The sequence below is a fragment of the Camellia sinensis genome, chromosome 5 (assembly GCF_055761805.1).
Source record: "Camellia sinensis isolate YWXY chromosome 5, ASM5576180v1, whole genome shotgun sequence".
Taxonomy (NCBI): domain Eukaryota; kingdom Viridiplantae; phylum Streptophyta; class Magnoliopsida; order Ericales; family Theaceae; genus Camellia; species Camellia sinensis.
Window position 1 is genome coordinate 34,839,975 of NC_138965.1, and position 13,795 is coordinate 34,853,769.

Genomic DNA, 13,795 nt, shown 5'->3' on the forward strand with positions numbered 1-13,795 from the left:
ATGCAATCATCTTTTGGAGGACGTTGAACATTTGCTTCGTGGTTGTACTTATTCCAGATTTGTTTGGAATGAATTAATGGGAAGCTATCAAAGTTCTAGGGCCATGTTGAGTCCCCTTAATGTTTGGCTCAAATCCAATTTACGTAATAGCATGGACATGGGTCCAGATTGGGGCCTCATTTTTGCTGTTACTATTTGGCAAATTTGGAAAGAAATGAATAGAAAAGTTTTTCATGATATTGCTCATTCTTGGCAGAGAACAATTTTTCTAACATTTAATTATGTTAATGAGATTAAACATGCTTTCTCTATTTCTTTGACTAGTAATAGATTAACTCATGTTATGGTTAAATGGATTCCGCCATCTGCAGGTAAAATCAAGCTCAACACCGATGGTTGTGCTCGAGGAGATCGAGCTGAAGGAGGCTTTGGCGGAGTATTTCGGGATGAAGATGGCTCTTGGTTGTGTGGATTTTTTGGCAAGCTTGACTCTTGTTATAGTTTGGAGGCTAAAATGTGGGGTATTTATAGGGGGTTAACAATGGTGCTAGAGAAGGGTTTGCACGAAGTTATCAACGAGACGGACTCTACCTTAGCTGAAGAATTACTCAATAAAGGGCCACCTTCAAACTGCCCTTTCAGAAGCATAGTGGAGGATTCTAGACACCTAATCTGCAGGTGTAATTGCTCTGTTCAACATATTCTGCAAGAGGGTAACAAGTGTGCAGATTTATTAGCCAACATGAGAGCTGACCAATTGGAACCATTGGTGGTGGTAGATGAACCACCTATTGTTGTTAGAAGCCAAATTGTGGCTGATATGGTGGGGATGGCATATCGGAGAATCTAGTTCCTGAGTGCCTCCCTTCTTTCCTTCTTCTTTTTCTTTCTTCTGCTCTTGTTTCCTTTCCGATGTATCCAAAAAATGAACGCTAAAAATGAGAGGGAGAGGAGTGTAGGAACGCTTTACATGAGAGTGAGCTCATTAGAGGTGGAATTAGGGGGGACAACATTAGAGGGATGTAGCACTACTCTTTTACTTTTTTACACATCTTTTTGGAAGAAGTTAGAAAGTCAACTAAAATAGCTAATTTCCAAACAAGTTACTTTCTTATATTGGACCTTGAAGTATTATATTTTTTAGGTAAATTACACTTACACCCACTGAGATTTGGGTTTAATATATATCACTTCCTGATGTTTGAGAAATTACACTAACCCCCCTGTCATTGTAATTATTTAGACGGAATGAAGACATTGATCTCATGCACTCTCTCTTTTTTTGCTTTGCTTTACTTTCTCTTTTTTTTCCCCCCCATTTTCTTTACTTTTTTTTTTAATGTAATTTCTTTTGTTTTTCTACTAGGAATTATTACCTTTTATATAAGTATAGGGTTTGTGAAATGAGAATATTAACCACAGGGGTGGGATTGTAATTTTTAGAACATCAAGGGGTGGGTAGTAAATGGACCAATCCTCAAGGGGTGTCAATGTAATTTACCCATATTTTTTCCACCTTGATCCTTAAAATATTAATTTTAATCAGAAAATAATCTATTTTCAAATAGTATTTTTTCCTCTACGTGTGACGAGATGGTTACATCGTGAAAGCAGGGTTCATCCTTCCCATGACAATCAACTTTCTCGGGCCATTTCCATAAATAAGCTAAAATAGTATAGGAATTCCCAAACTAAGCCTAGTTTTGAAAGAATTCCCAAAATAAGCTAACTCGCGGTTCACAATCGCGAGTTCAACAATTTTTTTCCCGTTTCGCGTGAAAGTTGGTAAATCTTAAATTCGTGATTACGAAAAGCGATTTTGATTAAGAAATCGCGGTTACAAAACGCGATTTTATCCAAAAAAAAATTTTCTGTTAAATTCGTGGTTCTAAACCACGATTTTATAAAAAAAAAAAAATTCTTGAACTCGCTATTTCGATCCACACTTTTTGACCAAAATCTTTTCTTCTGAACTCGTGGTTGTGAATCACGAGTTCGTTCATATCACAAACCACACCACACCACACACTCACAGCCACAGCCACACCACACACTCTCTCTCCCTCTCTGACACATCACTCACACACACATCACACTTACATCAAAATAAAAATAAATAAATTTTAAGAATTAAATAAATATAAATAAATAAATATATTATTGGAAAAATATATTATTTTTTTTTCAAATAAATTTTTTTCAATTGTTTTTTTAATTAATTTTTTTTCCAATTAAATTTTTTTCTAATTTAATTTAATTGGAAAAAAATTTAATTGAAAAAATATATTATTGGAAAAAAATTTAATTGGAAAATATATTATTGGAAAAAAAATTAATTGGAAAAAAATTTAATTGGAAAAATATATTATGGGGAAAATATATTATTGGAAAAAAATTTAATTGGGAAAATATATTATTGGAAAAAAATTTAATTGGAAAAATATATTATTGGAAAAAAAATTAATTGGAAAAAAATTTAATTGGAAAAATATATTATGGGGAAAATATATTATTGAAAAAAAAATTAATTGGGAAAATATATTATTGGAAAAAAATTTAATTGAAAAAATTTATTTATTTATATTTATTTAATTTTTAAAATTTATTTATTTTTATTGTGATGTAAGTGTGATGTGTATGTGAGTGATGTGTCAGATAGAGGGAGAGAGAGTGTGTGGTGTGGCTGTGGCTGTGAGTGTGTGGTGTGGTGTGGTTTGTGATATAAACGAACTCGTGGTTCACAACCACGAGTTCAGAAGAAAAGATTTTGGTCAAAAAGCGTGGATCGAAATAGCGAGTTCAAGAATTTTTTTTTTTTATAAAATCGTGGTTTAGAATCACGAGTTTAAAAGAAAATTTTTTTTTGGATAAAATCGCGTTTTGTAACCGCGATTTCTTAATCAAAATCGCTTTTCGTAACCACGAATTTAAGATTTACTAACTTTCACGCGAAACGGGAAAAAATTTGTTAAACTCGCGATTGTGAACCGCGAGTTAGCTTATTCTAAGAATTCTTTCAAAACTAGGCTTAGTTTGGGAATTCCTTTACTATTTTAGCTTATTTATGGAAATGGCCCAACTTTCTCTCCATAGACATTGCTTCAATTAGTGGGAATTTTATTTGGGAATAAGTTTATTTTAGTGACGTTTTAATTTTTTAACTAAAACATAATATGAAAAAAATTATTATGTTTACAATATTTTTTGATTTTTTCTGGAAAAATGTACCAAAAAATAGAGTAAACAGAAAGAAATCTTCGATTTTTTGATATTTATTAATTTTTCAAACTTTTTTTTTAGTTTTTTTAGTTTTATTTTTTGGGCTAAAATCGTAACTTGCCAAACGAAGTACTTTGGGAAACCACCCCACTCTCTGAGTAGAGTGTTTCTTTATTTTTTGGGTGGAGTAAATGTAACAACAAAAAAATCAATCCTGTAAGGATCATTGTGAGAAAAATATAATACATAATGGAGGTTGAGATTGGGGAAGAAGGGAAACAATGAGATACTTCTAAGAATCAAATTAGACAAATAAATACATAACTTTGATGGTTAAAAGCGAAAATTCACTAATATTTTAAGAATTGTCATGTTGCAGCAAACCTTCACACGCTTTAACAATGACAAATTCAAATATTAAACTCAAGGGAACTCATAGGTTTCATCTGAGACAGTTCATTCATTTTTCATTCATATATTTATTTGTATGTATATATAATGGGAGGACTCATTATAAGGTGTGCTTAGCATTAAATATGGTTATGACCAAGTCTCTGTTTCATCTACTTGTTTGTTTTATATAGCTTTACATAGATACCATGTGTTCTTTTGTTGAATTCTTAAGCCTTCACACTTTTGTTTTAGTCAATGGTGGTTTGTGGGTATTGTATAAAACTTGTTTTGAAGAAGAAGAACCCAGTCACCCAAAATTGAAATCTACAACACATGGTCCCTTTTTATCAGAATATCAGTTGATTTGACGAGATTGTTTTGTTTCTTGAGAAAATGGGTCCAAGATTTCAGGTCTGCCTTTTTGTGATTTTCATTCAAATTTTGGTTGTAGCAGCATCTACCAACTCTATTGATGGTAAGCTTGCTTTTTGAGTTATTAGAAATTTGTGTTTCTTTGTCTATTCCAATGTTAAATTGAATGTCACATACAAAAAATAAAAGGTTTAAGGCCTGTTTGATTGTGTTTTCGTTTTCTGTATTCTGTTTTCATTTGGCAATGATTTACTGTGTTTTTTGTGGTTCTATGTCCTCAGTATGCTGGTAGTCTTTCATTTCTATTTCGATGCTCTATTTGTCTTATAAATAACTTTTTATTGATTTAGAGTTTGTTAAAAGCCCATGAAGCCATCATCAAATTTAGTTTGGCTTTTTATCTATAGTTTAAAAATTTGTTAGAATTGAATACAATATCTTGTTGTGAATCCTATAGTCAACCCCAATTGATTGGGACACCAAGCTTGATTTGATTTGACTATCTTCTTGTGAATCCTTGAATTATTTTCGTTATGCATGGGATAAATTGCTTCTATTTCTTCTCAATTCCATTTTGGTTTTAGCATTTACTTGCAGCGAATTGGATAGTTTCTGTTTGAGAATTTGGTTTTTGGTGATTAAGACATGGAATTGTTATTGACTTTTGATGCAGTTGATGCTTTGAACGCTCTCAAATCTAAATGGAAGAACACGCCACCGAACTGGGTTGGGTCAGACCCTTGTGGCAGCAGCTGGGATGGAATTTCTTGCAACAATTCACGAGTGACCTCCATGTAATGCAATCGTGTTCTACTGTTTTAAAAAAACTTGACAATCTTTGATCTTTAACCGGTTAACTTTCAATTTCAGGGTATTAGCAGGCATGGATTTGACAGGTTCCCTTTCCAATGACATCCTATCATTATCTGAATTGCAATATCTGTAGGTTTTCTAATTTTTCTTTTGCTTTTAATCCATTCAGATGTAATATAAATGGCATATTCACTTTCCGTTACCATCATCTTTGTAGACTACAGTGCTTGGAATTGGATATCCTTAGCATTTTCAATAGCTTGATTCACCATAAACATAATTGCTGAATTATCATTTTGGATACCTTAAATAATATTACTTCCATAAGACCATTTTTAGTTGCTTGCTTAATTAGCTGCTTTATGTTTCTATATTTTCCATTCTTGATAGAAAAAAGAGAGGATAATTTCTCATTATTAACTTTTGCATACAGGGATCTATCTAACAACAAGGGTCTGACAGGAACTCTTCCATCATCAATCGGGAATTTGAATCAGCTTACAACCTTGTAAGAAAATTCTATCTATTTCTTAGTATCAGCAACTCGTGCGGTTACACTCCTTACATTGAATCACTTGCTCTTTGTTGCATACAGAATCCTCATTGGTTGCAGTTTCTCTGGTCCAATTCCGGACTCAATAGGATCTCTGCAGCAGCTGGTCTTCTTGTAAGAATTTCAAGTCCGGTGTATATGTCTAGTCTCATGTCTTTGGTCTTCTTAATTATGGTACAGTAAATATATCAAACTTTTATTGGCATTGTCTGCAGAGCTCTGAATGCGAACAGCTTCAGTGGACCAATCCCGCCTTCCATTGGTAATTTGTCTAATCTTTCATGGCTAGATTTAACCGACAACCAGCTTAATGGAACAATTCCAGTCTCTAGTAGGAGCACAACTGGAACTGGTCTGGATATGCTAGTTAAAGCAAGGCACTTGTATGTCTCACCTCTTTGAAATATCTAACTTAAATTATATTTTATTTTTTTCAAATTCTTTTGAAGATAACATGTTTTAGTATTATTGTTATTTAAATTTAAGCAAATTTCTGCCCATTATTCGCAGTCATCTGGGAATGAATCAGCTATTCGGCAGCATTCCATCTCAACTTTTCCACTCAAACATGAATCTGATACATGCGTAAGTTTCCAAATTGTAATCTTTGATGTTATTAACGACAAAACTTTAGCATATTTTGACTTTATGTGAAGCATTTGATTCAGTTGTCGTGACACTGGGCGATCCTATGTTCAAACTAATGCCAATTTGGACATTATCTTGTCTCTAATAATTAATTATACTTTTATATTGAGCAGGATTTTTGATAACAACAAACTCACTGGAAGCATCCCTGACACACTAGGATATGTGCAGACTTTGGAGGTCATGTGAGTATCTATGTCATATACTCTAGAAACTTCTTACTAAGCTTCTTACAGAAACCATTCTGTGATCGGTTTTCATGTTCCTATAGTAAACAAATTTAGTTTTCTTGTTTTGGATTGAAACTTTTGCCTTGCAAACAGACGCTTCAATTGGAATTCATTAAACGGGCCTGTTCCTTCAAACCTCAACAACCTTACAAGTGTCAGCGAGCTGTAAGTAGACAGAGAAAAGTTTCCAACTTCGTATACAAGTTGTGTCATTAAGAAAGTGCTTTGGTTATGCCTTTTCAGGTACTTGGCGAACAATAATTTGAATGGACCTTTGCCCAATCTCACAGGGATGAACTTTCTCAACTCTCTGTAAGTTGTTGCAATTTCCTTCGATATTCAATTTTATTAGCAATGCAGGTGAAATCTATTTGCATTTTCTGACCATAAGATGATGGTATGCAGGGACATGAGCAACAATAGTTTCAATTCATCGACTGTTCCTCCATGGCTTACAAGCCTAGAGGCTTTGACAACATTGTACCCCTCTCTCTCTCTCTCTCTCTCTCTCCACACACACACATTAACATGTGTAGGCACATGCAATGCACATACTTGAAAGTCTTCTAATTTATATCAGACCCCATTTTGTTTGTTCTAGAGGCCTTAAACATGTTCTTCTAAACGTGTGCCACTCCTTAACATGTTCCTTGTAGTGCCTTGAACACGAAACATGTGCCACTCCTTAATGGTTTTTGGTTTACGTTGTGTATGACTAAATCATCTGAAGCAGCTTTTCATTTTCTGTTAAAAATTGATGCTGCCGGTAATTTCTAGAGAATGAATTGATTTCTAGCTTTATCCATGTCGCTTGTCAATTTGTTCGAGTTCATTTTTGGATTATGGCTAGACCGACATCCTTTTCATTAAGTTATTTTTTTGTTCATCTCAGTCTAAATATAAGGGCAATTACCTGTTGAAACCTATGTTAAATGTACTCGGGTATGTATGAGTATGGGGTGCAGGTGTGTCCAAGCATCAAATCATCTTAAACCTAAATATTGGATATGTATCTAATAGTTGGGTATGGATCATAGACACGTCTAGCATATTTAAATATATTGTGTATTGTATGATACATAAGTTGTTGTAACCGATTACCATTATAATTGAAATTATATGGGATTGAGAGTAAAAAAAAGAACTATCTCCCATCCATGTCAGAGCCTAGAAGGTTCTCTTTAATATCAAATGCAAGTTTCTTCTTCTTCAAACATCATAACATTTAGATGATCCAAGCATCTAATTTGGGTATAGGTGTCAAACACATATCTCATACTACGGAATCACCTTGTCCATACTTAGCTCATTGAATTTTGTAGTATTCATTGTAATTATTTAACCTTGCACTGATTCTAACAGAATGATGGAACACACACAACTTCAAGGAATAATACCGGTCAATCTCTTCAGCCTCCCTCAGTTGCAGACCGTGTGAGTATCACTTGTATCTCAAGTAGAACCAAATGTAGTTAAAGTTCAACACGGGTCTAAATATATATCTTCTTGACACAGAAATGAGGGGTATGGAGTGATTTGTTTTAACATATGTTGACAGGGTACTGAGTAACAACGAGCTTAACGGGACCTTGACTATTGCTGCCAATTATAGCAGCCAACTGACACTCATCGATTTGCAAAACAATTCCATTTCTGGGTATACGGCCGCAACAGGATCCAGTATGGATTTATTGTAAGACCTTTTTCTGTATGATCAGTTACATTTCAGAAGTTACTTTTTCTTCATTTTGAGTTCATGCATCTTGTTTGTGGTCTTTGCTTCTAAGCGTTGTTTCCCTTTTAGGGGTTTTTATTGAGCTCCATTGTATTATATCTTTTCTTTTTGGGTGATGAAGTGCTTACTTAACACCCCCCCCCCCCCCCCCCCCCAACCCAAAAAAAAGCAAAACAAAACAAAAAAAAACAAAAGACTATGTCTAATGTTATTAGCTTATTATTATCATATCTATTGCTTTATACAGACTTGCGGACAATCCAATCTGTCAGGGAGCAGGAGCTACAGGAAGTTACTGCACAGCTCAAAAAACCAATTCCTCAAACTTCACACCATTGAATAATTGTACATCCGTGACTTGCGGTTCAAACAAAGTACTAAGCTTGAACTGTAAATGTGCATATCCATACACGGGGACTCTACACTTCATATCTTTCTCATTCTCAAATTTGAAAAACTTGAGTTACTACTCATCTCTCTCGGGGTCTCTGATGTCTGCTTTTCTATCCAATCAACTTCCTGTGGATTCAATTACCGTGAGTGATCCATCCATCGACATATATTCCTACCTTCAATTCAGAGTGCAAATCTTTCCTTCTGGTCAAGATCAGTTTAACCGAACAGCGGTGTCTTCGATTGGAACCCTGCTCAACCGCCAACCTTTCCAGCTCAATAATTTCGGACCCTTCTTCTTTATTGATGAAAGTTATTCCTTTGCAGGTAATTATGGATTTGATATTAAACTAGGAGAAACTTTTTGTATTGTTGGTTTATTTTAATGATGCATTCTAAGTAGCACAAACACAAAACAACAGGACACAGTCATATTGACATGTTGATTTTCAAAAAATGTAAGAGACGACAAGTTTGGGACACGTTATAATTTTATTTTTTTTTACAAATTTATTATAAGTCATATATATAAAAAATTATGTAAAGATAATGAAAAACATGTAACATAACACTGATTATGTTAAAAACTATATATTTTGTAACTTAAAATTTAAAATATCATTCACGAAACAATCACATTCTAAAGAATGCAAAACAATTATAGAACATTGTAATAATAAACATGATGAATTCGTTTTTAAAAGTGTTTCAGATACATATTTAGAGTGTATAAGTTGTGTTACAAAGAGCGCAGAACATTGTTACTATGAACAGATTCATCACATATGACATGTTCAAAGGGTTCAAGTTGAAGCATCCGCAAAGTGTCGATTAAGTGTCCCATATTATGAATTTGATTTTTTCTTAATTAAGACACATTGAAGAAGTGTTGGAAACACTTCCTTCACAGAAGTGTTTGTGCTTCTTAAGATGCATCTCTTTCCCTCTCCATGTTCATAACTTTATATAGACGTGTGTAATGTGAATCAGAACATGTTGGTGTTTGTGCTCGTCCATGTCAAGCAATCAATCTATATGTTTTCTTATATAGATGTTTTGACAGGAACAACAAGCAAGTCATCAAAGACGGGCATTCTTGTTGGAGCTGTAATTGGTAGTTTTGTGCTCGTATTACTATTCCTTGGAGTTGGATTCTATGCTTTCCATCAAAAGAAAAGAGCTAAAAGAGCAGCTGAACAGAATCCTTTTGGTAAGAAGATCAGCAATTAAACTAAAAGCAAAGCATTTTTTGACCAAATGATATCAAGTTCTTATTTATCTCTCCAATGGCATAAAAATGCAGCATCTTGGGTCACCAATAACAACATTGATGGCATTCCTGTATTAAAAGGGGCAAGATCATTTCCGTTTGAAGAACTTAAGAAATGCACTGACTACTTTTTAGAAGACAACGTCATTGGATCTGGGGGCTACGGAAAGGTATCATCTTCATGGAATCTTATTGTTTACAATTGGATTGTTTATATTTTTTTTCTCTTTTTTTGACTTTGCAGATTGTATTTTACTACTAATGTTCTTTAGAAAATTGCACTAGACCTATCTTGAGCTAACCTTTAAAGATATACATACCATCATAACTAAAGATTCAAACTGTTGAATTTTGTTGATGTTATGTTTATTGGCACTGACAAAAAAAAAAACTTTGAGCTATATGTAACTTATATTTTTTCCCCTTTCGTTTGGTTTTTATTTCTCTTTCGATCTTTTTTGTTTTTTAATGAATGAATAAATTTTGTCAGAAAATAAAGTAGAGGGACAAGGAAGCTCTTAAGAGTTTGAAGTTTGTTTCCAAAAATAGTGATGAAGCTGACATGTATTTGAAATATCTCAAAAGATCTCCAAACTTTTTTCCATTCACCTAGTTATTTTGAAATTTTCAATATGGAAGCATGTGCTTTATTATTACTTCTTTTTTTTCTTTTTTTTTTGAAAAAAGAATAATGTTTATGTAAGAATTCATCAATATTGGATTCTCAATGTTCTAATTTTTTATACTGGTTCTGGATTTCTTTCATGTCAACAGGTTTATAAAGGAACTCTTGCCTCGGGACAAATAGTTGCCATCAAAAGAGCTCAACAAGGATCATTGCAGGGTGCTCTTGAATTTAAAACTGAGATTGAGCTTCTATCGCGGATTCATCATAAGAATGTTGTCAACCTTGTTGGTTTCTGTTACGAGCAAGGTGAACAAATGCTAGTCTACGAGTACGTTCCAAACGGTACTCTAAAGGAAAATCTTTCAGGTACTTCCATTCATTTCTTGGCTTTCTGTATCTAATCCAAATACTCTATTTATTGCCGCCCTTGGTCCTTATAGCATACCTTATAAGTAATAAATTGAATGGCTAGCATCTAGGGAAGAAATGAAGACAACAGAAAAATAATGTAAAATACAGATTTACTTGATTTAGCAATGTGGGTAAGGCTTTGGAAAATTAGCTTGGAATAAGATTGTATTGCTTCTCTTACCTCATGTAAACTCAGACACAAAATTTTTTTACATAAATGTAAGGATTAATTACATTTTTAGTCCTTAAAGTATGAGTTTTGTGTCATTTTGATTTCTAAATTCTAATTGTTTAAATTGGATCAATTTAGTCCCCAATTTATCAAATGTGTTCCAATTTGGTCCCCATATGCAACTCCATCGGTAGACGTTGTTAGGAGACACACATCACATATTATAGGGACTAAAAATAATTTTTTTTAAGTGAGTTTTCACAATAATGATATAAATCATATATTTTAGAAACTAAGAGTGTAATTTTTTAGTTTACTTATTTATCCCTGACTTTAATGGCGCCTATTGACAAAGTTAGGTTGGGGGGACAAATTGAAACACTTTTTATACATTGGGGGACTAAATTGACACAATTCAAACATTAAGAAACTAAAATGACATAAATAACATACTTCGGAGACTAAAAATGTAATTAACCCTAAATGTAATTATCACCCTCCAGAGAATGGAATAATTATGGTATTCTAGCAGTAGTAGCATTCCAAAATAGATAATGACTAGGGCCAACGGCCTTGTTGTTCAAACCTTATCCTCTGTCGCGCCGTTGTTTCGAAGTGAAAACTAATGGATATATTATTTGTTTTTTTTTCCCTACAAGATGAGCTGTTGTTTGGAACATATTTCAGTTTCTTAATTGAGAAAACATGGATGTGTAAGTGTGATCTCTTATGATAATGCAATGGAAAATCTTTGCAGGGAAGTCAAGATTCCAATTGGATTGGACGAGGAGACTTAGCATGGCGCTTGACTCAGCCAGAGGTCTAGCATATATGCATGAGCTTGCTAACCCTCCTATCATACACAGGGACATTAAATCAACTAACATCTTGCTTGATGACCGTTTAACTGCAAAAGTTGCTGATTTTGGTTTATCCAAACTCAGCGATAGTGAGAAAGGATATGTCACCACTCAAGTCAAAGGGACATTGGTCAGTATTAAATCTTCAACATCTTTGCTCTTGTAACAATGTTCTTTCATCATGTTGCACTAGTAATGAGGGACCGCTATAGTTTGTAAAGATTATCGCGGTCATAGAGAAAAATTCCCTATTATGAGAATATGCAAGGTTATATGAGAAGTTGGTTAAGATTTGTATTCTCAATTTTTTCCATCCATTATATCAATAGCTAATTACATAGGCATAATGGAGCCCCAAGTAATGTTTTGAGGAAAAACAAAAGTCTTGCGAGCATATGTGACTTTTGGGGAATCGGGTTGTTGCCTTTTTTTAATTTCATCGCCTATGAAAAGTTGGCGTATTTGATTTTATTTGCCATGCCTAGAAAGCCAATTATTGAAAGAGGTTTATGTTTTCTCTATTCTAGAGGATATTCTGATTCTGGTTTCTGGTTCTGGCCCGTACAAACACGTGCACAAATACACACAATCTTTTGGTTCTGGCCCATGCACAAATGAACACATGTGCGCACATACACAATCTTCTTTGACACAGAGCAATGTCGACACTACTGAACTCAAATGTTGGTGCAGTTACTTGTCTTGATAAAACAAAACATTTTCATGATTTTTATACATGTCTCTTGTATCTTGAAGTTATCTAACTCATGTCCTATGAAAGCTTCAGTTCATTGTTTAAGCTACAATATTTCCTTTGATTTATGCTTCCAAAAATTTGATTTTTTTTTTCTTTTATATAGGGATACATGGATCCTGAATATTACATGACCCAGCAGTTGACCGACAAGAGTGACGTTTATAGCTTTGGAGTAGTACTATTGGAGCTAGTAACTGCAAGAGCGCCAATAGAGCGGGGAAAACACATTGTGAGGGAGGTGAAGGAGGCAATGGACAAGTCAAAAGATCCATATAAGCTTCATGAGATACTTGACCCGGCTTTGGACACAACACTAACCGGCTTGGACAAGTATGTGGAATTGGCAATGAGCTGTGTCAGAGATTCAGGAACCGAGAGGCCTACAATGGGCGAGGTGGTGAGAGAGATCGAGAACATCATAAAATTAGCTAGTTTGAACCAAAACACTAAATCAACAACAACTTCATCAAGTTATGAGGGGAGCATTCACAATCCTTATGGTAGTGAAGATCTCTTCGATCATAGTGCTGGTTTTTTACCTTTGGACATAGAGCGCCAATAAGAGAATTTTTTTTTTTGTTTTTTATTTTTTTTATAATACTCACAAGACAGTGGACCCGCATAAACAGTCTGGCTGAGTTGGAGAATTTGTTTAAGTACAGTTACTTTTAGTTGAACATATTTGTGTAGATCCTTTTGTGATCTTTGTATCATGTTCCTTCTGTAATATAATCAAATTTTCTTTAGGTTATGAATGTTACAAATCCGTGACATGAATTTTTTTTCTTCTTCTTAGAAGTGTGATTCTTTTTCCTCTTCTCTTTTTTTTTTTTTTTTTTTTTTTGATTTTGTAAATCCACAAGAAAATATCAGAGAATCAAGTAAATTGACTGATTAAGCTCGACTAATAAATTGATGTTGTTGTTTCAAATTAAAAATTTTATTTGCAATTCATTTTGAGTAGTTATAACCTCCTTTAGCTTGAAGGTAGTGTGACCGAGCATGATCCCTAGTGACTGTCTGAACACTCATATAAACCTTGAATAGATAAGTTCCATTATTTTCTACTGAAAGGTTTGGTTAATGCTAAGTACTCAGAAAAGTTGTTAAGAAAATTACTCAGCACTAAAAAGGATGGTTGAGACTAAGGCCATGTTTGTTTGGGTGGATATGAACTTGGGATTGGACTAATAGTCCTATAAAATTATTAATTCGATATTTGGTTAAACAATTGAAGTACGGATTAATTATTTTAAACTTGACTATTAGTTAAGATAGGATACATAATCCAACGGATTGGTTGTCCTAGGACTATTAGTCATGGGAATGCTAATCCAGTCC

At 33.8% G+C, this 13,795-nt stretch overlaps 1 protein-coding gene across 4 annotated transcripts; it reads left to right on the plus strand.

Moving 5' to 3' along the window:
- The first annotated feature begins 3,381 nt into the window (after positions 1 to 3,381).
- Positions 3,382 to 13,205, plus strand: LOC114276300 (leucine-rich repeat receptor protein kinase HPCA1). 4 transcript variants are annotated; one of them, XM_028218113.2, is made up of 19 exons: positions 3,382 to 4,087; positions 4,658 to 4,778; positions 4,855 to 4,926; positions 5,231 to 5,305; positions 5,393 to 5,464; positions 5,566 to 5,733; positions 5,861 to 5,935; positions 6,112 to 6,183; positions 6,322 to 6,393; positions 6,472 to 6,540; positions 6,634 to 6,708; positions 7,591 to 7,662; positions 7,787 to 7,921; positions 8,211 to 8,683; positions 9,420 to 9,566; positions 9,660 to 9,796; positions 10,401 to 10,620; positions 11,595 to 11,827; positions 12,558 to 13,205. In XM_028218113.2, exons 1-19 carry the CDS (start codon positions 4,006 to 4,008, stop codon positions 13,014 to 13,016), a joined length of 2,829 nt encoding a protein of 942 aa, XP_028073914.2. In that variant the 5' UTR covers positions 3,382 to 4,005; the 3' UTR covers positions 13,017 to 13,205. The 4 variants fall into 4 exon arrangements, with proteins under 4 accessions (XP_028073914.2, XP_082724667.1, XP_082724666.1 ...); XM_082868541.1 differs by having other exon boundaries at positions 3,645 to 3,737; XM_082868540.1 differs by having other exon boundaries at positions 3,718 to 3,737; positions 4,855 to 4,880.
- Positions 13,206 to 13,795: the final 590 nt, after the last annotated feature.

Bases quoted from the DNA above. Each gene is read 5' to 3' on its own strand.
- LOC114276300 (XM_028218113.2), top strand. From the start codon at position 4,006: ATGGGTCCAAGATTTCAGGTCTGCCTTTTTGTGATTTTCATTCAAATT. The intron at 6,184-6,321 runs GTGAGTATCTAT...CCTTGCAAACAG, and splicing joins GTGCAGACTTTGGAGGTCAT to ACGCTTCAATTGGAATTCAT. The intron at 6,394-6,471 runs GTAAGTAGACAG...ATGCCTTTTCAG, and splicing joins CTTACAAGTGTCAGCGAGCT to GTACTTGGCGAACAATAATT.